The sequence below is a fragment of the Charadrius vociferus genome, unplaced genomic scaffold (assembly GCF_000708025.1).
Source record: "Charadrius vociferus isolate BGI_N301 unplaced genomic scaffold, ASM70802v2 scaffold163, whole genome shotgun sequence".
NCBI lineage: Eukaryota > Metazoa > Chordata > Aves > Charadriiformes > Charadriidae > Charadrius > Charadrius vociferus.
The window spans coordinates 6,984,818-7,007,646 of record NW_009648332.1 but is presented as its reverse complement, the minus strand read 5'-3'; the positions used below and the strand labels follow the sequence as shown (position 1 = coordinate 7,007,646).

At 40.2% G+C, this 22,829-nt stretch overlaps 1 protein-coding gene across 1 annotated transcript in view; it reads right to left on the bottom strand.

Moving 5' to 3' along the window:
• The window catches only part of TESK2 (testis-specific kinase 2), a 73,515-nt gene that overhangs the window by 17,110 nt on the left and 33,576 nt on the right, over nucleotides 1–22,829 (bottom strand). Inside the window, exon 4 of the mRNA XM_009884665.1 lies at nucleotides 5,207–5,353. Within this exon, the coding sequence (XP_009882967.1) occupies nucleotides 5,207–5,353 (147 nt within the window). The remainder of the gene's footprint in view (nucleotides 1–5,206; nucleotides 5,354–22,829) is intronic.

Genomic DNA, 22,829 nt, shown 5'->3' with positions numbered 1-22,829 from the left:
CATAGCAAACAGGTCGTGGTGGTGGGGAAACAGAGCTAACCTGGAGCACCAGAACAGGAGGAGAGCTAGAAATGGCTAAACATACTGAAGACCAGAATGCAGAAAGATAGCTTGGATAAAGCATCAAGCAGAAACAACAGGAAGAGGGTAACTACAGTCAGCCAGACAAGGAGACTGAAGAATAAGGTCAGGGGCACGAATTGGGAGCAAAAAGAGAAGGAAAAGCCTTGGAACAAGCATAAAAAGCCTGACTGGAGGCTGGCATTGTACGCTAGCAGAAAGGATTGGATAGTCACAGAGTAGATATGATCGGTCTTGGAAAAAGGGGCAGACTCCTAGATGTTCGCTTCTTACTGCCAAGGAGTCTTGTTCCTCTGTTTACTGCTCCATAGCAAAAACAGGCAATGGGCATTAGTAATACTAATTAACAGTAGAACTAAATACTGGATGTATTAGTTACTATGTTAACTAAAGCAGCAGATGCCTCTGCCGTGAAACTCAAGATTCTAACTCTGCAAATGAAGTGCCTAATGCCACTTGTTTTTCCCCTTTCTTTTTAATCACTAGGAAGTTGCACACAACATATACTACACCATGAAAATAATATTGGACAAAAGATGGGATGCAAAACTTCCTGTGAGAACTTTCATTCTTCCCCTTATGCATACACATTACAGTAAAGTCCTTAATTACATGATCACACAGACAATTTTCCACCTGGGACCCATGTCTTTTAGTGCACACAATGGATTCACACTGACAGTGAATTGGAGCTGTACATAAAACACTTGGACCACTATTTTCAGCACTCTGGCCACTCTTGCCACAGAAACAGTAGGCTGAAAGAAAGGCTGAGAAGAGATGAAAAAGAAAGGCTGGGCTGGAAATGAAGGTCTTCTCTGTCTTGTGGCTAAGACCACTGCAATGCTGCCCCAGGATCTAGGTTCTGGCCTTCTTCAGCATCACAGGAGGATTCTGCAGCAAGGAAGCTAGTTTAACAAAATCTTTCAGAGATTGTTGCTAATCTTGTGCTTTCTCTGCCTCCAGGGGTCAAACCTGACTAAAGCGCTATATGCTTCCAACTGCCCCTGAGGTCAGCGACAATATTGCCCTGAATTTAAATGCGTCAAATGCCAAATACTCCAAAGGCCTAAAACATACCAAATATTCACCAATATTCTTGCTTTTAATTGGTCCTGGTATGACTGAGTTTATTCTCGTATTCGCATTATCTCCCTCATCTCAGAGATACTGTAAGAATAAATTTACTGATATTAGGGCTGTCACTGGTGTAAGATGCCAAGATCAACAGTGCAAGGTCTGAATGCAATGCAAACACAGTGTAAACAAGGTGTTGAAGGAACTCTCTGTGTAGTAGCAAGATATTTATTTTGAGGGGTGAGGTACAACAGGATTTTGCTATATTCTTTTTGCAGGCTGGACACTTCCCTGTGCCTTCACAACACAGTTATTTTAATTGTAGGTAGCAACAGACAGAATTTTGCAAAACCAAGTCAGATTAAGAAAAATTTTATCACAATCCACTGGTTCCTACTGAAATGCTTCCAATGTTTTGCATTATGATGTCTGTTTTAATGGCTGAATCTTCTATGACTAAGGCTGCCAGAGTTAAAATTCATAAGCGAGCCTACTTCAGAATCATCAGAAGATGCAGAAAATCCTCACGATTCCAGAATCCAAATTCTCCTTGTGCATATTACAGTGAGACCCAAATAAAAAACAATTCACAGTGCTTGCAGTGATACAGGTAGGGGACAGGGAATGAGCCAGCAAGGCTGGCTGTCATAACCCATCTATGGCTGCGTGCTTCATCTCTGCATGAATCTCTTTATGACAAGTCAAAAGTGAGGATACCACATTTATTGGCTTACAAAATGTAGACATCACCTTGCCTACACACCTTCTATCTGCAGGCTGAACACAGCCGATCTGACCACGCTTACGTTCTGACAGATCCAAGTTAGGCTGTTGCTGTTGATCTGGGCAGATCAGCCTGATCAGCTACAGCAGCCCAAGCCCCGAGCCCGAGGACTGAACTGTTCGCGACTCGGGTAAGTGCCAGCTGTCTGGGCAGCACACTCTCTTCTAACAAGCTCTGCCTCTCTCTTTGACAGAAGGGCAGCAGAAAGTGCACCAGTGGGATGTCAGGGCTGACATCCCCTGTGGGCTGCCACATCGACTATAATGACCTACATCTACTCTTCTCTACCGTTCTTCCCTCTGGCTTTCTGCAGTATCAATGATGTTCTGCTACACTCTACACGGCACATGGTTAGGAAGAGGGATCACCCTGCTGTATACTAATTGTCAAAACCATGTATTTTTCAATCCTAGATTGGTGGGGAACAGTGACTTTTCCTTCCTTAAGTTTTTATGCATCCAGTACATAGACACATATAATGCTACCATCAGAGCAAGACAACTCTGCTGCCATAACTGACAAAATAAACTTTATGCATTCACACCACCTGCTCCAGGAAGCTGCAGGAATTAGAAGTTTGCCAGAAACAGAAGTAGTACAGGTCTAAATTAATGCCAAATAATTTTTATATTAAAATTCACATCAGAGGGACAATTTGCAGTGGGCTATTGTGTTAAGTGGAATAGCTAAAGCATGGTGACATTCCTGCACAGAAAGTGCAGTTCTGTTCATAGTTCAGCCAAGGCTGATAAGTTTTCTAGAAAAATACCTCCCGTCTCTCCCCCAGCAAACTCAGTGTCCGTCCTCACTTTTGCAGATGTCTAAATCCTTGTCTTTGCGTTCGTTTGACTAATAAAGCCATCACATCAATTACTGAAGTTTACCAAAGAAAGAAGGACAATATAGAACAGTATTGAATCTGCCCTTCTTCAATCCAGATCACAAGTCCTCTCCCAAGGAAAAAGCCCAACACATCTTCCTTCAGCTCGCTCACACACTGACCTGTTTACAAACCTGGTAAAATATAAGGCATCTCGTCAAGCAGTAGCCAAAAGCCACAGTCTAAGAGTCGAAAACTTTGGTGATAGGTTTTTGCTATGGTTATCATCTTAATTTTTTTGCTTTGGAACAAAGTAACTTCTTTAAAACTTAGCCAGCCAGCAGGGCAAACATTTGCCCAAATGGAGAGCCATTTGCCCAACAGATTTAATTTTAAAATATATTTCATCAAAACAATAATACACTAATAAAATTCACAAGTACCCAGGCATATAAGGCCAGGTGTTTCATCTGCTTCCCTTCCCAAACAAGAACATGCAAGTGCATACATCACCTCAAAAATTTAAAAAATTAAATTGAAAAAACCCAACAAAAAGCAACTCATAAACCCTCAAGAAACTGGAAAATAGAGAACAGAGCTGACAACTTTTATTCTGACAGCTTCCAACATGACCCACACAGACACTATACCTTCAGAGCTAAGAACCATCGAAATACAGCATAATTGCTAGTAAATTTGTAGGGTTTGGTTTGTTGTTTGGTTTTTTTAAATAACCTTTACTACTCCCTGTGGCCACCAATGAATTTGCTATTGCAGTGAAATGTTACACTCCTCCCAGCGAGCGCGTTTTCTAAACAATTGACATTCAACAATAGATAACATTGAAGCATTGGTAGGGCAGCTCCAGAGGATGACATACAATTATGTAAAGCTTTGAACAAAGGCATTCACAGAGGTCTCAGGAAATGGATTTTCATATGACTAGCCATCACAGTATGTGTTATGATAAATGCTGCAGGCACAGAGTTCTCAGTTACTTTGGTTCCTTACAGTAACTCTACTTCCCCACTCTTAAATACACTAAAATACCTCCTGAACTGGAAAAAAACTGGGGGGGGGAGTCATCTTTTCAGTTATTTTTACGCATCTCTTTATCTGCACACTCCAAGGTGACTGAAATGGAGCTTTCTGAGCATATCATGTCAAAGTGACATGACTCGAAGACTGGGCATTTTTCATAAATTTGACATTCTTCCTTGCAGAATTCAGTGCCTTTCACTTGAAAGGACACCCATGGAAGTATTTTATGACTTCACTGAGATACTTCTTAGCAGCTGAACTACTCCCCCCCCCGCCCCCTTGGCTAAATGCACATTCTTCATCCATTTAACACTGCACTAAGGTAGCTTTAAAAAACCCTAAAACTGGATGGAGGACTAGTAGTCACTCGCATTGGCCACCACACTGTCCTGCATTTTTATTTTTAAAAGCTGTTTCTAATCCTCAAAAAAAACCAAAACCCAACCAAAAAACGTTCCTTTAGGCTAAGATAATGTTCTTCCGGATGCTTTTGATTGAAGTGTCATTATGAACTCTTCCCAAGAAGAGTTTTGGAGTACTTTCATGTTGCAAGTTCCTCACTGAGCTTAAACCAGCTCATTAGCTCCAGACAACAGGACAGACAGGACAGCAAAGCCCTCAGCACAGGCTGCAACGGATGGCAAGACCCAGCGTGAATACTAGGACAATTTGTTCACAGAGCTTAGTGCTCCTATGTCAATATTTCTAGCTGAGCTTGAATTAGCTAGCTACTTCAGCCAACTTAATTCATTCAAGTTGTCACCAAAGCAGTTCAAACAAGTCTACATCCATTGAAAACTCTGCCACTGAAATATCATTCTGGAGGAAGTTTTGGAATTTGAAAATTTTAGGTAAACTGTTTTGATATTACTGACTTTAGAAATTAAAGAAATATAAACCAGGATTGTGGACAACACTTAATGCTGAATTAGTAATGAAAGGTCACTCTTCCTACTGAAGACGACCTACGAAATACACGGGCAAACAAAAACAACAAGGAGATTTGAAAGTGCGTTTGTAATAATCTCCTCAATTTGAGTTCTTTATACGATTGACCTGTTTCAAATGCTAGATTGTTATGCTTAATTATCCAGGGATTTAAACACTTTACTGAATCATAATTCAGAACTAAAAACTCTGCAACTGCTTTCTGACAAATCCTAATCTGAACTCATTTAAGGAACGACCTTCCTTCAGGATAGTTATTTCTCCAGTTCCCATATAAACTATCAATGTGTTTTGAGGAAAGTTTCAATGCTATAAAGTGCATTTCAATTTGTTTCTCAAAATGTCTTAGACCACACCTCACATAATAGCAGTTCTCCGCTGGATGGAGGAGAAATAATCAAACACCCAGTGAGAGTACCTTCATTAGAATGTTCCCTTCATTTTATAAACGGTACCTTAGATGTAAGGTCTCGGTGGAAAATGCCTTTATAGTGAAGATAACTGATTCCCATAGCAATGTCATATGCCAGTTTCACCCTCACTGTCCAGGGCAGATGCTGGTTACTGTCTAATAGCTGTTCCAGGTTACCACAGTTGATGTACTGAAAAGACAAAGCATTTGTAATTAATTAATGTCATATATTGTCAGGAATGTAAAATTCATCATTACACAAGTGTCCTTAGCTCAGCTACACATGAAAAACTTTTTTTTCTTAACTGTTAGTCAAACACAGTTTGCAGATCAAGAGAGGCTGGAGATGTCTCGCTTGACCACCTGCACCAGTGCATTTATGTTAAAGTGCATGCAACGGCCACAACTGCATTAACTCTATGGTATTCAAATACTGGTATTCAAAGAGAACCTTCAAACACACCTACAATATAGTATCACCCTTTCATTTCAGTGTGAGGAAAATAAGGGCAAAAAGTATGACAAGCTGGCTCCCAAGCAGAACAAGTCGACAAAGAGAGGCCTAAGCATCCAAGTGTAGGTCACAGAGCCTGATCAAGTTCCCAGATATCAATTCCCTAAACTGAAGCCACATCAAAGAAAAATATTACAACATGTTGCTGTAAGTTACGCTTTTTCACTGCTGTATCTACAATTCTTAATCAGCAACCTGATTCCCACTGCGGTCAGTACTACATCGACTCCATCAAGCGGTAGCTCTCATGAGAAGGAACCTATATTAAGTATAAAATAAATGCTACAAGAGACAGTGAAAAAAAGCAACAACCAAATGATGCTAAGTAATATAACCCAGGCTTGAGACACAGCAGCTCCACTGCTTCTCAAATAATCACTACAGCAACACTAGGCTTATGCTTTATGTATAGACCCTTTACACCACAACAGCAGCTACACCACATTTGAGTAGCTTCTTGTTTCACTCCCAGCCCCAATCCCCTCACCAGCAACAAAGCAAAGAGACTAGCTCATTCTGGAACGAAAACCTGGCAGCAGTGCAGTGACTTTTCTCAAGAAAATCCAAGCGAAACAGACAGGATAATTTGCTCCCAAGCCTGGTCCTAGCATGTAACACAGCAGCAGGCTGCACCAACTTTGCTCCCCTGTGCCAGACAGCTCTCCAACTCTCTCTCAAGAGGCTTTGCACTTTCTTGTGTCATTCACCTGGACAAAACATATGCCACTATTATGTTAAAATAAAAATCGTATTTGCCACTCTTGTGATTTCAGAAAGTTTGAACTTGCTTGTATTTTGCTGGGCTGCTTTGTGTCTTAGAGCCTGGGGCACAAGGCGCAGGTGAACCACACGCCACGCAGCGTGGATGTTGCTGATCTCCTCAATCTATGCTATAGCAAGGAAGGGGCACACATAAGCTGGACTCTACTAGTAAGTCCGGGGCTCATGGCTCACCTCCTGACGGTCTCCAAAAGAAGAGCTTCTTCCTTACAGCCAAGCCCTGTCTTTTTCTGAGCTCATCAGTTAGTTTTGAAAAGCTTTTCCAGCAGAAAAGCAAGTTTCACAGGTTACTATTTATCGAGGCTAAATTGTTCGGGCAGATGATGCACAAACCAATTTTAACTGTCACAGAGCTTACCGGGAGGGGGCACCACAAAGCAGCGTGGGGGCTCCACTGCTCCCCTTGGCTCCACTGCCCATCCCCGGGAACCGGGTTCATGCCAGCCCATGTACAAGGAGCAGCACATCTCACCGGCAGCCCAGGATCTGACCCCTCTCTCTGGCAGAAGCTCTGTCGACTGCTGGACAAGGTGGGAAGTGCAGAGGCAGCACATGGACAGAGCGGGACCAAAGCATCCTCACCCTCAGCATCTGCTTTTCTCCTTTCAAATAGGAACCTGGTCACGGTGCTGTGCATCCACCTTTTGTCCTTGAGCAACAATCAAGGCAAAGGGCGAGTACAAGAGTTACTTCTTTGTACTAAAATGTTCTTCAAAGATGATTAATTAGCTCCAATCTGTCCCAGATTTTAGATATCAACTACCTTCTCATATCAAAGGAGGCAATCTCAGAAAAGGTGCCTGGGTCTAGGAAATCCTCCAATCTTTAGCAATTTTGTGTTCTTATGACTACTTCAAGACGCTGCTTCATATCTTTTGCATTAGTCTGACAGCAGGAGAAAGAGTGCAATGATATACAGGAAAGGATTTAAAAATAAAGTACAGAGAAACAGAATGCTTCCTCACATTGAATATTTCCAGGCAAAAAGTATTTGTATTTTACAATTAGACACGGAAATCTCTTGAACTCTAGAGAGTAATCTGACTGACATTTTAAAATGGACTGTCCTGTTCTTAAGTAGTAAAATTTTCTATCAAACTATTCTCTTGGGCTGAAGTCAAGATAATTTAATTACTCAGAAATTTGTGCTTAGTGCATATCATTTTGCAAAATAAAATGCCTGCTGGCCCCTCTCCAAAAATCAAGGCAAACAAGACTTAACACACCAATGATGATAAAAATCAAATGTTTAGGACAGCTATAGCCCAGGCGCTGCAGCTGGGGGGGAAGGGAGTTGATCAGATGACCGCACTGGAAACTAGAAATTGCAGGCTGGTGCAAGTCAGAGATCCAAAACAACCTGGTTCCTATGCTAGGAGTTCGTGTGTCAGGAGAGCAGAGCAGGACTGGAACAGGTCACTCAGAGGCTATGCAATCTCCATCCTTGGAGATTTTCAAGACCAACTAGACAGAGCTGCAGCCAACCGTACTTAATGTTGGAAACAATGCTCCTTTGAGCTTTTCCAACTTTGATCTTTCTCATTGCTTTTATTTGAACCCCTAAGGGAGCTAGGTGACCTTATAGAGCACTCAAGAAAAAAAAAAAAAACCACCAACATTGCTTAATGTAATTCAATTTTTATTTTTTTAAAAAAATTACAAGTTGCTAGCATGCTTAAGGGAAAAAACGGTGAATAAGGTTTCTACATTAAATTCTTATATACTTCCAGCCTCCCTGGAACAGCGTGAGCACCACTTCTCATCCAGTTATGTTTAAATCAGAACAATATTGACCAACCTGGAACAGAAGGCACTAAAGCACCTAGCTCAATAACCCAATTATAAAATGACACATCAATTATCTCAAACCGTTTCACCTTTCTGACTGGGCAATAACAGACCATCCATATAGCACTGCCATACTTGAATTCATTGGCAAGAGAATGCCGGGGGAAGGGAATCACTGGCCTGGCTTTCTATTTTGGTTAGGGTTGAACTGTGCCATACCATGACAGTAATTACTCCAGAAATGCTAATAAATAAAACAAGCAACCCATCAGAGTATCGACATACATACTGAAACGTGACAGTAGCTGGCTACTATTTTGAGCATGCTTATACTTTCCTTTTCAGTAAAGTAGCCTACTGATTTGGTCCATTGCTGCCATATTAGTTAAGTGCATCTAATGTAACTATTTCCCCAGAACGCTTCCAGCCAAATTGGCTTGCAGGGTCATTCACCCATCTGAACTGCAAGGACTGGATTCTAATATGGGCTGGGTGAAAACTGACACACACGTAGGACACAGCATGCATGAGCTGCAAGAGCAAGAATGAAACCCGACTGTAGCACATACACAAAACCCACCAGGCCTCCTATCCAAAACTGCCACCTGGCAAGTGCTCAGACCTCATTTATTAGAGATGTGAGTTCTGGTTTTGGCTCTATTTTCTAGCACAATTCTATGAAGCACAGCAGGCTAACCATCAAGTGAACAATTGAACTAAGATTTTCCTATAGACATCTTTAAGACTCTAGTTGATCTCAGTTTTTAGCTGGCCAGCAAGTAACATTTGCATGCAGAGTCCTGAATTGTCCCTAAGGCAAGCACCAGAGTTCAGTGCTCCCTCGGTGTCACAGAAGTAATTCAATTCTTCCGGTCATTCCGGCTGATAATGCAAACACAGCCAGCGTGATGGCCTATTTTTTTCTTCAGAGACCTTCAACAATGCCTTTTTGGAACAGACACAAAATTATGTACATTATTTCGTAATTGCCAATGCAACTGAAAGAACAGTACTCGTTCTCAATCTCTTAGTAGCACAAACCAACTCTGTGGTAAGAACATCCTGAAGGACAGTAAGTGCACCCCTCCCAAAGAGAATACTGGATTTTGTTTTGTCCCTGAAACATTTCAGTGCTGGTACAGTAAGGCTACAGCACACACATCATCTCAAAGCATTATTCTCCTACAACAACAACAGCCATTGCATAAGCGTACAAGCAATTGGAGCAGGGATCTGATCGGGCTCCAACAATGAAAGAAAAGGACACTACATTTCATAAAAAGACCTCACAGCTAAATGGAGCAGTGTTCAGACCTTTTCAAACTCTGTATCATCAGGTTGCAGTGAAACAGCTACCTATTATTCCTACTGCTAACTTTTTGTCATGTAACAGGACACCACCAGTCAGTTTACCTGGTTGCCAGAGTCTAAAAGTAACTGCTTTAGGTTGTTTATTTTGGCATTTACTACAACTTAACGCAGCAAATTGAACACTGGTTTAGAAGACCATTTACCTCACAAAAATATTCACTTCCTACAAATTTATCCATGGTAAGAGCTCATACTTTTGTTGCTAGAAGTCAAGCAAAACTGCATTTGTTACACTTCTCCCAAACCTTACGAAGAAAGAGGGCAGCAGCTTGTTAGAAGAACAAGTTACCCAGAAGCTCAGCCAAGCACAGGTGCTTTCTGGATCAAGGAGCATTGAGAAGGCTTCTGATGTTATAGCTTAACGCTACGAAATGCAAAAGCAGCAGTATATAACCCTTTCCCACACAACAGTCAGGTCACAGGGAAACATGCTATTTTAATTTAAGAATAGGATAATAGGACTGCTTCCTTGTAAGAGACACCTGCAGTTACATTATCCAACTCAAGCATATGAAATGAGGAATGGAATGAAACTCAGCATATAATGGTAGGTATACATAGCATTACATGCTTCATTTCAAGAGACTTCAAGAAATTTCAAGACTAAACTTCAGCAGTCAGATTTTAGCCTTCAAAATTCAAAATACAGGTTTGAACACACTAATATGAGAACTAGAAGCTTTTAGACAAAAGGCACATCAAATTCACGTGATTCCAGCAGTTATTACTCAGAAACAAAGACTCCAAGTATTGCCAAGTCTGAGGGGAAAGACTGAAGGGAATTGCAAAGAGTTTTCAATGCTACTATGAAAGCCAATGGTCTTTCAATATGTAGGTCTAATATAAATAAACCACTAGTTACTGCACAGGAAAGCCAGAAAAAGGCTGCCTTGCTATTTACTCAGCTTTAAATGTCACTGCTTGCCATTTAAAAAGCAACAAATAACCACAAGACACCCCTGCATGGTAGCCTAAACGTTGCCAAAGGCAATGCATTAAGTGGTTAAGAAAAGTAGGTGTGAAAAGCGCATTTAGGATGACAGACCAAATGAGTAAGTAAAGCGTAAGAGCTCTGAGGACCCAGAACACTACAACACAAACACTGAGATAGCAACAAATGAATATACTGGAGAAGCCCAATGAAGAACACAGGCAGAGAAGCAGGAGGATAGAGAAACTAGAATCACAGCCGTAGCACCTTCAGTGTGCAAAAGTAAGAGAGGTATCAGAGCAAAAGCCAGACCACATAGTTGGACTCTAAAGGGAGTCCAGGAAAGCAAAATAATAACATTGCAGACATCATCCACAGATGCATTGAAGCAACGTCAAGAGAGACAGAGCTTCCATATTTGTATAGTTTCTAATGCCGGAAGAAGGTGACTCTTGTGCCTAATAAAAGAAAGTTGAGATCTTTTCATTCACTCAGCTTTCTGCAGAAGTTAAAAAGTTTTAAACCACTCATTTCAAGGAGGACACAACCCAATCTTTAGTTCTTGAATGTTTAACAGTCATCTATCACACCCAGCACTCTCTAAGTGACTAATGTGAAGGCTTCTGGCTGCAAGACAACAAGCCAATGTACCCTTCTGCCACAACTGGCATAATTAGCTACAGTGGGAGGACTGGAAGTTTCCTCATTTCCCCCAGCTGTTTTCATTAGCTTCAACTGTGCAGAACTGGAAAAGACAGTATGTTCAAAACTACAATATGAGATACTACAAGTTGATAACCCTGAGAATGATTACCAGATTAAATGGAATTGTTTTTGAAGTTAGTTCATAGACAACCACTTGGTAAAAAAAACAAAAACAAACACCACACCACCAAAAAAATCAAATTTAAAAATCTATAAAACCACCTCACCCAAGTACCTCTGAGCAGTAACCTTCCATTTCCATTAAATATCTAACACATTGATTGCACCAAACAAAATAAATTAAACACTAAAACAGAACGAGTTGGATGTTTAATTTGGGCTGTATGAGTATATTTTTGGACAGCAGGTGAACGAATGTTGCCAGGGAGCAAACCACAAATACTGAAAGTCAGACCATGCAGGTGAAGCAAGCACATTTCAGAACAAAACTCAAACATTTTCATGAGAGACCAGAAGGGCTCAAGTGGCTAGGAAAAAAATAGCTTGATTGAAAGAAGGAAAGCCAAAGTTCTTCCTCTAAAGGCCACTTTTCTCCCCTGCTCCTCAGTTGCTGAAAAGCACAGGAAAAAGTGTCTGTAACTCAATTTATCTTCTGCTTTTCAACGAATACAAACAATTCAGTTCTTTAATAAAAAATTATGTATTTTCTTTAGAAGTGTTAGCCATTACAGGATTAAAATAATCTTGCTTTACAAAGTGTCAGATATACACAGAGGAGAGGGCAAGCTTCCTCATTGCCATGGCATGCTTACTCATTGGAACTCGGGACCAAAAGCCAAGAAATGCAACAGATCTACCTCTGTTTCTTCTTCCCTCTAAGTTGTGGCATTGATTGATTCACTGGCTCCTCCTTCTAAAAAGGCATGTACAGGCATGGCTTATTTTATAAGGGCAAACAAGAATTAACATGCACTAACTCAGGAAGGAGCTGTAATGAAAACCATTTGTTGCATTCCAAACATTTAAGTGCTGGCATGGAAAAGAATATGGCAAGATTTGTCTTCCTTTAATTCTTTACACCCAACAGCTCCTATGGTCAGCAGGCTGGATTTATCCCTTTCCTGTCATTCCACTCAATCAAAATTTAATGTTCACTTGCTTGCCTGCTGCTAGAAACAGATTACTGTAAGGAAGGCTTCAACTGCAGGCACATAGCAACAAGACATTATTGCAACCCATACGTATGAAGGGTTTGAAATACTTCAGGAAATAAGCTTAGTTTGTTGGAACCGGAAAACACTCCCAGTATATCTATACAAACTGACCTTGATAACCATTTTTCCTGTAATTATATTAGTAGAAAAAAACAGAAAGCAAAGAAGGCCTAACAAAAAATCTGCATTTATAATCTGAAGTCACAACCATTTGGATTCTAAGTAGCGCCTAGTTTCAGTGGAGATAAGAACCTGGGATACGGCAAACTAGCAAGAGTATAAATTAGCACACAGGCACAGAAGAAAGTACCTTGTTGCTGACACAAGCAAGAGAAACAGCATCTCTCCAATAACACTTCTGTTAAGAGCAGAAGGCTCTATACATAACGACAGCATTTTTAACATACTATCTACTCAGCTCTGTCTAGAAGTAAGCTGTAGCCCCTGACAAGGAGCCTCTTACTTAAATAAGGTCATTCTCACCTTCCACACAAAGACACCAGCAGTAGCGGCCCACAGATTATATGCCTGCAAGATTCTCGATAAATAACCCATTTGCTTCATTTTTTCAAGTGTGTAAACAGACACAAGGACCTACTGAGAGCAAAAGTTATAGCACACAAACACCTCTCATAGTACAAACTTTGTTTAAATTCTGCACAAGGAATACTAGGTTTGAGCTGTTTCAGACTGCTTTTCCAAGCCTCAGCACTCCAGCTGTGCTGCAATGTCCATTTACATCTGAGGATGCTCAAACACTTTATTGGCAATTACAGAACACACCAAGATCCCCTATTAATACTGGTGTGCAAAAGCAAATATTAAAGGAATTTTCTTGTACAACTCAGTTTCTGAATGGTTTGGGTGGCTGATAAGTAAAGTTAAATGAGGAAGTGAAACTACAAAACACTTGTTAATTCCAGAGGATGTTTCCTGGGGTCCAGAGTGAAGGAGGGGGGAACGGAGCACTACAACCAACTGAATTTACTAGAAAATATATAAGAAAAAAAATCCCAGACAAAAAGTTAAAGGGCCAGCGTCACAGTATTTATTTGGACTGCATCTCTTCATACATGTAAGTAACAGGAAAATCTAGTCCTCAAGACAGTATTCAGTTCTCCTGCTCATACAATAATAGTTGAGAAGCTTGCACCTTCTCATTCTGATTAACCTAGACATATTTCCAGGACATCAGAAAGCAACAATACCAGAATTGCAGGGATTGCAGTTCAAGAATGTTTTTCTTTTCTGCTCGAGACAATGGCAAATGGTCCAGTAGGCTTACAATGAGTGTCAAGACACTGATCCCTCCCCCCAAAAAACCCCACAGCATACCCCACACCACCTGCATGCATGTGCCCCACACATGCAGGGAAGGGAGAAGGAAGGAGACAATGGAGCTTGCTGTTTGCAGTTCAACATTTATCTGTCTCTTATCTTACTTTCTTGTATCCTTGAGACATTCAAAGGAGGAAGAGGTTACCACGAGAAAGATATTTAGCAAGCCTTCCTCAGAACACAACATATTTAGATAATAAATAAAAAAGGTTCCTTGTGCACTATTACAGGCTCTGAAGTGATGAAACAAGTCGATCATCCTCCTACGAGAGGGGAAAAAAAGAATTAAATCCAACATACAGCTTGTGTACCCAAGATTAAAAAAAAAAAAGAATTAAAAAAAAGAAAGAAGGGAGGGGGCAGGGGGAGGGTTTAGCCATGAGCTGTTAAGCTCATACACAGGCATTTAAGAACAAGAATTCAAAAGAATTCAAAAGCTTACGCATCCAGAAGCTCTCACTGAAATAACTGGTTGCTCATCACTTCTGATCTAGCACCTGCATGCATAAATATAGGCTGTGCACCTAAAGTTAGACTCATATTTTCAAAGTCTTAGCTTCTGTCTTTACAGGAGGATTTCTTTAGTGTCTCTGATTATAGTACTTTTTACGTCTGAACTTTCTTCTCTGTGAGAATCCACCCTTCTCTCCCCACCTAACCACAAAGTGCAAATGCATCTAGCAGTTTCCCTGTGCCTTCAGCACAATGCAGTGCTTACAAAACTTTGATTGCTCGTCTGCTTTTGGTAAAAGGAGAGACTTTCTCTGTAGAGTTGTCCCCAATGTGTTTAACTCACCTGGTCACCACCAACCCACAGTAGGTTTTTCCTTTAACTGATCTGCCAGCACTTCCCTCCTGAGGAGGCGGCCTGTAAGGACAGCTTCTGTCCTCCATAAGCCAACATTTTTGTCAGCTTTCTGTTTCCCACAACTGAGCTTTTTACTGAAGCTTTTTGAGAATAAATTCCACCTTTCTGTAAAGCAAGGACCCACCTGAACCCCCTCTTACTTATTATTCTAATTCTGCACACATACATGATAGGAAATCAGTCTCTTTAAAAAGATGCATTTTGGGGGAATTAGTCAAATCATATCAGGCATACAGCCACAAGAAAACATACACAAATTCAGTAATTAAAACTTCCTCCTGTCCTCAGAACAAGTGTTATGACCATGTACAGCAGCATTTAACTTCTTATCAAACTGAAGCCATGCCACAGGGCCCCTTGCATTCTGTGGGGCTAACTTGGAATAACCAACCCAAAAAGTACGTTAAAAAAAATATCTTCTATTGTTTAGTGTTTTTCTGGAAATCCTAGGTCTCTGATCACCGCAGTCAGACAGAGTAGTTAGCTTACATTCATGAAAAAGTAAATAGCCATCAGATGTAGGAAAAAAAATTGAAAGATCACCTAACTTAAATAAGGTCCTTTACATGCTTTCCAAGAACCTTGACTTTTGATATTTAAGCACTCAAAATTGCAAAGCTACAAATCAGACAAACTTAGCTGAAACTCCTCTGAAGGCCTGTGTCATTTTTACTGGAGAAAGAACTAAAGGGTCAAGCACACCACATATGCTACAACATCAGGCTGCAAGACTATGAACTGGAGATGGAATTTCAGCCAGAACATTAAATTTCCTGCCTCCTGTCATTGAAAGCCAGGCCCCCTTGTGTGATTTTAAATGGACTTTTTTGGTATGTGCAGCACATAAAGCTGTGTTTGGGACTGAAGTCTTTTCTCCTTTTAACTAATTCACAAAAATATTTGGTTCCCAAGGAAAATAATATAAACAAAGTAAAGAATATGTACTTTGTCTTAACTTCTGTGAAATAACTTCCCTCTCAGACACACTGCTTTTTTGTGTCACAAAATAATTCACGAAGCCTTAAAGTTATAGCATAAGGTTTAAACAGTGTGACATTTTTCAAATACCAACACTACCCTCCCTTTTCTATAAGCTTTTTAAACTCTACTTAGTCTAATTTACTTATTACATGTACCATGTTTAGATTTAATTTTGCATCCACTGGTGCATACAGATGAGTCAGGTTTACTTCTATCTTAATCAACCTAAGTCAAATCTCACGTACAAGGTGCAGTGATGGGTACCAAAGTCCACGGCTCTTCAGGTGCTGGAATAACCAACCACCTAAGCTCAGTACAAGTGCCTACAGCATTATTTCAACAAAAAAAGAGACGTCTCTAGCTGCTAAAACAGCATGATGGTGCTCACATCTTCTAACCCTCAATCAGTCTTCCTAGAGTTGCTAATCTAGACTGAATCATTACTGGAAATGGGATATTTTTTTTTTTCCTTTTTCATGCACCCTTTCAAAAAAATACAGTTAGGGCAGACCCTCCCATCAAACCAATACAGTTGGTTAGTCTAGCACTGTCCAGGTAATATTGCATCAGTGCACGGTTGCTTCTAGAGCTACCCGTGTGTTTTGAGAAGGATCAATGGCACAGGAATGGGTCTCTACAATTCTGCACGTTGGGAAGTGTCAGGTATACTAAGCCTTTCATACGTGGATCTCTCAAGTTGAAGAGAGACATGCTGTACTCCTCTAAACAGAATGAATCCATGGGAAAAAAGGAAACCGCTTTGAAGATGAAACAATATGATGCCTTGTATAGCACTGAGAATGGATGAGGTAGAGCTGGTTATCAAGCATCAATCTACATTTGCCAAGAGTGCATTCAGCCACTTTTTATAAATTAAACTGAGAACTTAAGTGAACTGCTACAGCAAAACTGAAACTGACAGTCCATATGCTGTGAAGAGTGCAAAACTAAGACCAAATATGGCTCAAGTGTTGACAAGTATTTTTAAATTTCTATCGTGAACAATCAAGAGATGTAGGGGAGTGTCTGCACTGAAACAAGTTTATACAAAAAGATTATAACTGCATTTCAAAACGATCAAAGATGCACTAGGCATCATTTTGCAAACTACATAGGAACAAGAAAAAGCACAAGGTCTACATGTGGTCCTAGACAAAGGATTATTTCAGATATATACACACATACAAGTGCCTAATATTAAAATTCATAGCAAGCTCTTTTTTTTTAATGTCACAATAATTTAAGCAAAAGCTAAAAATTGTACTTTGATACCAGAAAACTGAAGGACATCCCAAGGCTTATCACTTTAAAGACTCGGGATCTTTAAAATTTCAAAAAGAAATTGCTAGAGACTTGGTTTGCCATGTTATAAACACATTCATCTTGGAATATAAACAGAAACTTCCTAACTTTTTGGCTCTAAGAAAAGTCCCTATCACCTACGTCTGTTTCCTTTCAGCAAGATAGCTGCTGTATGTGACAACGAAGGTGATACTTTCAGTTCTTCCTAACTTAGCCCTGGTGTTCATGTACAATGACGTAGAAAGCGCAGGGAACAGGCTAGTCTTTCTGTACACATTCAGTTGGTTGGGTTTTTTAAGACAAAAAGATTAAGCCGATATTCACATGTGCCAGTAAGCAGGCACGCAGTGACAGATTTTTGCGTCTTGTATGTACACCTTAACTCTATTCCCAAAAGTAAACAGTAGAAGACTCCACAGTTCCACGGGTTTTTTTGTTGTTTTTTTTTTTTCAAAAAAAAAAAAAGGATGGGGGTTGGACTAGATGATTTCCACAGGTCCCTTCCAACCCTGACCATTCTGTGATTCTATGATAATTAACTAAATATTTCAAAGCATCTACTAGCTTGCCACAAGTTTTCTGTGGTGAGATAAGAAGTGCTTTTTCTCAAGAACCAAAACATAAGGCACTGTGCAGATAGTGAATAGTCCTAACAGACATCTTATGTGATGCACTCATTCTATTTTAGTACTGGAAAAAAACAGTTGCAATGAAATGGAATGATTTCTCACCTTTTATATTACAGACTAGCCTCGTCCTCCTAACACTTGAGTTACTTCCCGCTCTGTTTTAAATGCTACTGCTGCTGCCATGACCCTTACTCTTCTCCTCAGGTCCCACAGCGAACTTCTGATACAGTCCTCAGTCATTAAGGGGGAGCGCAACCACTGCTGCATCAGGCAAGGTTACCTCTTCTCTGGAGGTCAAATCCCTGGGGTCCAGATGAATGGTTTTCTCTTGACCCCAAAGGAAGTATATGCAAAGCCTGACTCCTAATGACTCCTGTAAGGGAAAAGCTAATGAACTCAACCAAATTAACAGAGGAAATAACACAGATGTGTGCTGGCTGGACTTCCAGTCCTACAACGAAAGCAACAAAAGGGGCAAGCAAATAATAGCAGTAGGTACTCCAGTTTTATACCACATAACCATTCTTGTCATCAAAGCATACCTTCCTGGAATTAAATATATTCAGTTCTAATAGCCAAGTCCATACTAGGAAGGGTACAAAGTAACCACAGGTTAGCAGTGGACCCAATGCCTCTGACATATTCTCGGTAAGGCTAAACTTACACTTCTTGTACTTGGGTTTTATACTTGCAAAGGCCCAGACTGCCTCTACACATTACACTTTCCAGCACCAGCACAGCACCACTGAAAGAACTCCTCTTCTTTCTATTCCCAGGGAAGTATATAAAATGAAGCTGTAGCTCTAATGAATGCTACAAAAAATACCTGAACTAAGGACAAAAAGAATAAAGCATACAAGTAGAGATTTATTACAGTATTAATCCACAGGTCATGCTATTCATTGGTTGAGAGATCATAAGGATCAATTTAATCTGCAGAATTTTACACATACTTAGAGTTCTTACAAAGTTTAAACAGCAGTCCTGCAGCATCCTAGAGCCAGGAGGCATTTAAAAATGCCAGCTGCTGACTGCTGAAAGTCATCTGAAAGATACCTTTTGTCATCATAGCATGCTAATCTTTTTTTAAAGTTACTTCAAAGTAAATTCCATGGTTTTACACTACTCGGTATCAAGACTCATTACCCTAAAACAAAGACGTTTAGAATTAACAGGTGTATTCTCAGAGCTGTCAACAAAAACATCCAAGAGAAAGTTTGCACAGTTGCTCACTTCATTCCTCCAGAAAAGTCACAGCAGTTGCCAGTTCCCCAAGACCATAAAGTAAATAGCTTGACATACTGCCCGAGACCTCTAATACACTCAAGTAAAATGCCTTATGTATGCAAATGAGACCAAACTGGACCAGAATTAGGGACAAATCTGAGGAGAGACAACGGACAACAGATCTCTAGAGTTTCTCCACCCCTCTGCTTTTTTGCTCCTCCTCTTCAGTTTTGTTTTTTCAATACTACAGTCAGAAAGACTATATGAAGTGCCTAACGAAGATTTCAATAAGCAAGGGTGACTAACAAAAAGCACAAGATATTATGGAATACAAACTGATCTGAAAGCCTCTAATCAGTATGGCTTGACTGTACACATTAGGTAATACCTAAACCTTTAATCTTACATGAAGTAAAGGGCATCCCTAGTAATTCTCTAAATTATTTTTTTGCTAGAAATTGGATGGCAATATCCAGCAGATGCGTAACATTTTCAAACAGGGTGGAGTTGAGAGTCACTTCATTTCCTTTAATTTTATACTTTGTGTCACCTTTAACTCAACTGTCCTCTTCAATTGTCTCCAAACTCAGATTAATCAATTTAGCACTGCAACTATTTTCTTTTTTGAAGGACAACCACTAGAGCCATCTTATCCAGGAACTAAACCTGAGCTGGTAAACAGGTAATACCTAAACTGGGAACAATTCCTTTGTCATATGGAATATTTGCAGAATGACTGATAATAGGAACTACAGTTCTAAAGACACTGTTCTCTAGGGTTGACAGGCTAGCCAACTGTGATCACCAAAGCTGACTTAAATATTTGCAATGCTACAGGAGTTAAACTTAAGTTATTCAAACAATATGAATCACACTCATGGAATAACAGTAGGGATTAGCAAGTATCACAGGAGATGGGGGAGGAGGGAGCAGGGAAGGAACGGTGTTCCAGGGCTTTTTAAAACTCTCAAAAGTGTGCAACTGGCATCTGGAAGGCGATGTATGCCTACATTTTTTGCTGTAGGATAAAGGTTTTGAAAAGGAGACCTAAGTGAAATCCGTCTGGTTTTCTCCATTCCAGGGTCAAAGGCTCTCCACAGAAAGGTGCCTAAGAACTGAGAGGAGGAAAAAAGAAAGAAGGAAAATTAAATATTGTTAATGATTGATTCTGCTTGTGAAAACTGTGTATCAGAAGACCTGTTCGCTTGAAGAACTTATTTTCCCTTCCTTGTAAAAGGATAATTCAGCACAATTGTAACAGTTTTGAGAATTTTAAGCTTTTAATATTTTTTTCTTCCCAATCAGTGCTATCTCCAAAAGTAAAAAAAGGTCTCTGAAGGCCTGAAACGCCACTAATTGCATTTAGAGTTTATTTAAATTGTTGCTGTTGGGAGAAAAAGCAGAGAAGGAAAGTTTTCAGTTATCACAGAGGAACTTATTAATAAAAGCCGCTCTTCAAAAGCCGTAGGCTCTTTCATTAAGATGAGCTCTAGGAGTACAAAAGGGATACACTGTGCAAGGAAGGAGAAAAAAAAAAAAAAGAAAGTCTTTTCCAAACTGCTACACAACAGCATTCTCATCTCAAAACAATAAATTGTGGTTGGTGGTAAAAACAGCAGTGTCAAATTCAGTAAGCTATTACTGTGCAACATGTTAAAATTATCCAATAGCAGTTATTTTGTCAAAGATAAAAATTAACACGTCTGGAAGGATTTCCGTAGTAAATTTTTTCCTGGGCTTTCTGACACAGTTATAAAAAAATTAATTGAACTGAAGATGTGCACAACTTCAAAGAACTCTGTGGATTCTCTTAAAAAAAAAAAGTTAAAAGTAGCACTGAAGATTTTTCTCACAGCAATTTTTGCCACATACATCTGCATCACACGCTGTTGTGCATACTATACATTGCCAGCATACATTATTGCAGACAACACCACTCTGAGCACCCAGAAAACATTTTAGACTTCAAGGCACTTTCACGCACCCCTACACACAGTACCTGTAAGGTGCAGCACGTGAGGCAGCTGGTAAGGAGAACTCACCAAATGGGATGCACTGGAGGAGCCAGGTGCACAGAAAGGCTGGCTCACCCCTTGCAGTTATCTCATCATTGTTCCAATGCCATGTATACAGCACCTTAAAACCAAGGCTGCCCAAATATACTCTTAGATCCATGAAACATCTAATACCATACCAGATACTTGGGATGGAATCAGAAGGACTGACTAGGTAGTACAGCAGCAAGGACAAAAACTGAAAGACCTCAAGAGGGGCATGGAGACAGCAGATCCAGCTGCTGGTGAAAACAATACTGTTCACCCCACAGATCATGTGTTCCTATCACACTGCCATGGCTCTGCTCCCTGCCCGAGAAAGCTCCAGTGCATGTCAGATCCCACACCGAACAAGTAAAGCTACAGCTTCAGATTGTGGCAGCAGAGCATTTGTGCACTTTTTTTTAAACTATCATCCAGTATGAATTAATAGCCATAAAACTTCTGTTGTAACAATTAGCTATTGTTTGTGAAGCACTGCAATTTCAAGATATCCTAATCACACATAATAACTCTCCCTTCCTCATCTTCTATACACACAGCTGTCAGGGCTTTCATTTCCTTCAAGAAGGAATTATCAAGCTGTACGACTCATACTGTGCATGTATATACATCTAATTATAACAAGATTTTAGCCTGACCTCTCTCTTAGAAATTCAGATAAACCTGCATAACAGAGTTCAACAAATAATTTAAGATCTGCAAGAAGGTATTAAGTGGCTTTTATACGCCAGACTGTATGCTGTGTTATCTGCTTCAGTGTAATAGCATAGGCCTACAGAACCTGCAATGCACAAATAAATTTGTTTGCCTCCCATCTAAAACGGATGTTTGCTCATGCAGCTGTTCCACGGTAAACATGTATGGGATAAGATTGTACACTACTACTGCTATTAAGCCATGGCTGCTCCACACTAACTGGCTCACAGCTTCGTGTCCCCCACAGTGGTCTCTGAAAGCTCAGCAGCGTCTCATGCTAACTGACATCAGAGCCTGTACTACTAGGCAAGTTTCTCCAAGTCTGAGGATGCCGCTGTGTGCCAGGAAATTAAGAAATGGAAGCACAGTTGTCAGATTAGGAAGGTGGCTGGAAAACAGAGAGAGGCTTGAAGGAAAGGCTGAAATTAGGTTAGAGAGGCATGTGAGTACAGCAGGAAGCACTGCAGATTCTTGTAGCTACAGAAACAAACCACTAGCTACAGATTAGAGCTAAATACTGAGAAAGGAATACCGAGTTCCTGGTTTTACAGAAAATAAGCACAGCAAATACGTGCCCATCAGCTCAAAGTTAGCGAGGCAGTCTAAGATCTGCCAGCTCGTCTGGGTGGTACACCTATTAAAGCATCTACTTCACTTTCCTTAAATGTTTCTTAACTATGTGCGTGCAAGGATAGAGGTCCCTGCCAGCCTAAACCTGTCTATGACTCTAAACACAGATACTGAACTTCTGAAGAAGAGGCATATGCCATAGCTTGTGGCTTGAGAACTTTGAAAACAATATTGGATTTTCAAAACTGATAAGACTGTGGATTCAGAACAAGGCCAAAGTCCTAGTACAATCTATGATTAAATAATTCCATTCGTATTTTGAAAAAAACAAACCAAAACAAACAGAAACTGCTTCTTGCCCAACAGTTTTAAAAACAAAAGCCACTTGAGAGAGGACAATTAAAACAATATAAAATGCTGCCAAAAGGGAAAAACCCAAGGCCTATATACAATCAACACCTTGCTCAAGCAAAAAACCTGCTCTGCATGATCCACTGTGTTTAGTCTCCCATGTAGTTAAAACACGTATGAAAATAAATCTGTAACACGTCAGACTCTGCCTTCTAATAACGAAGTGCTGTATATTACTAATGTAGCCCTTTAACAGGCTTATAAAATCCTCAAGGCTCCTTTAACACCATTTGTGGTTGTTGCCATGCCTGTTAATAGCACAGAAGGCTATAAAGTACAAGTTGTCTAAATCCATTCACAGAACATTTGCCACAAGTTATCGA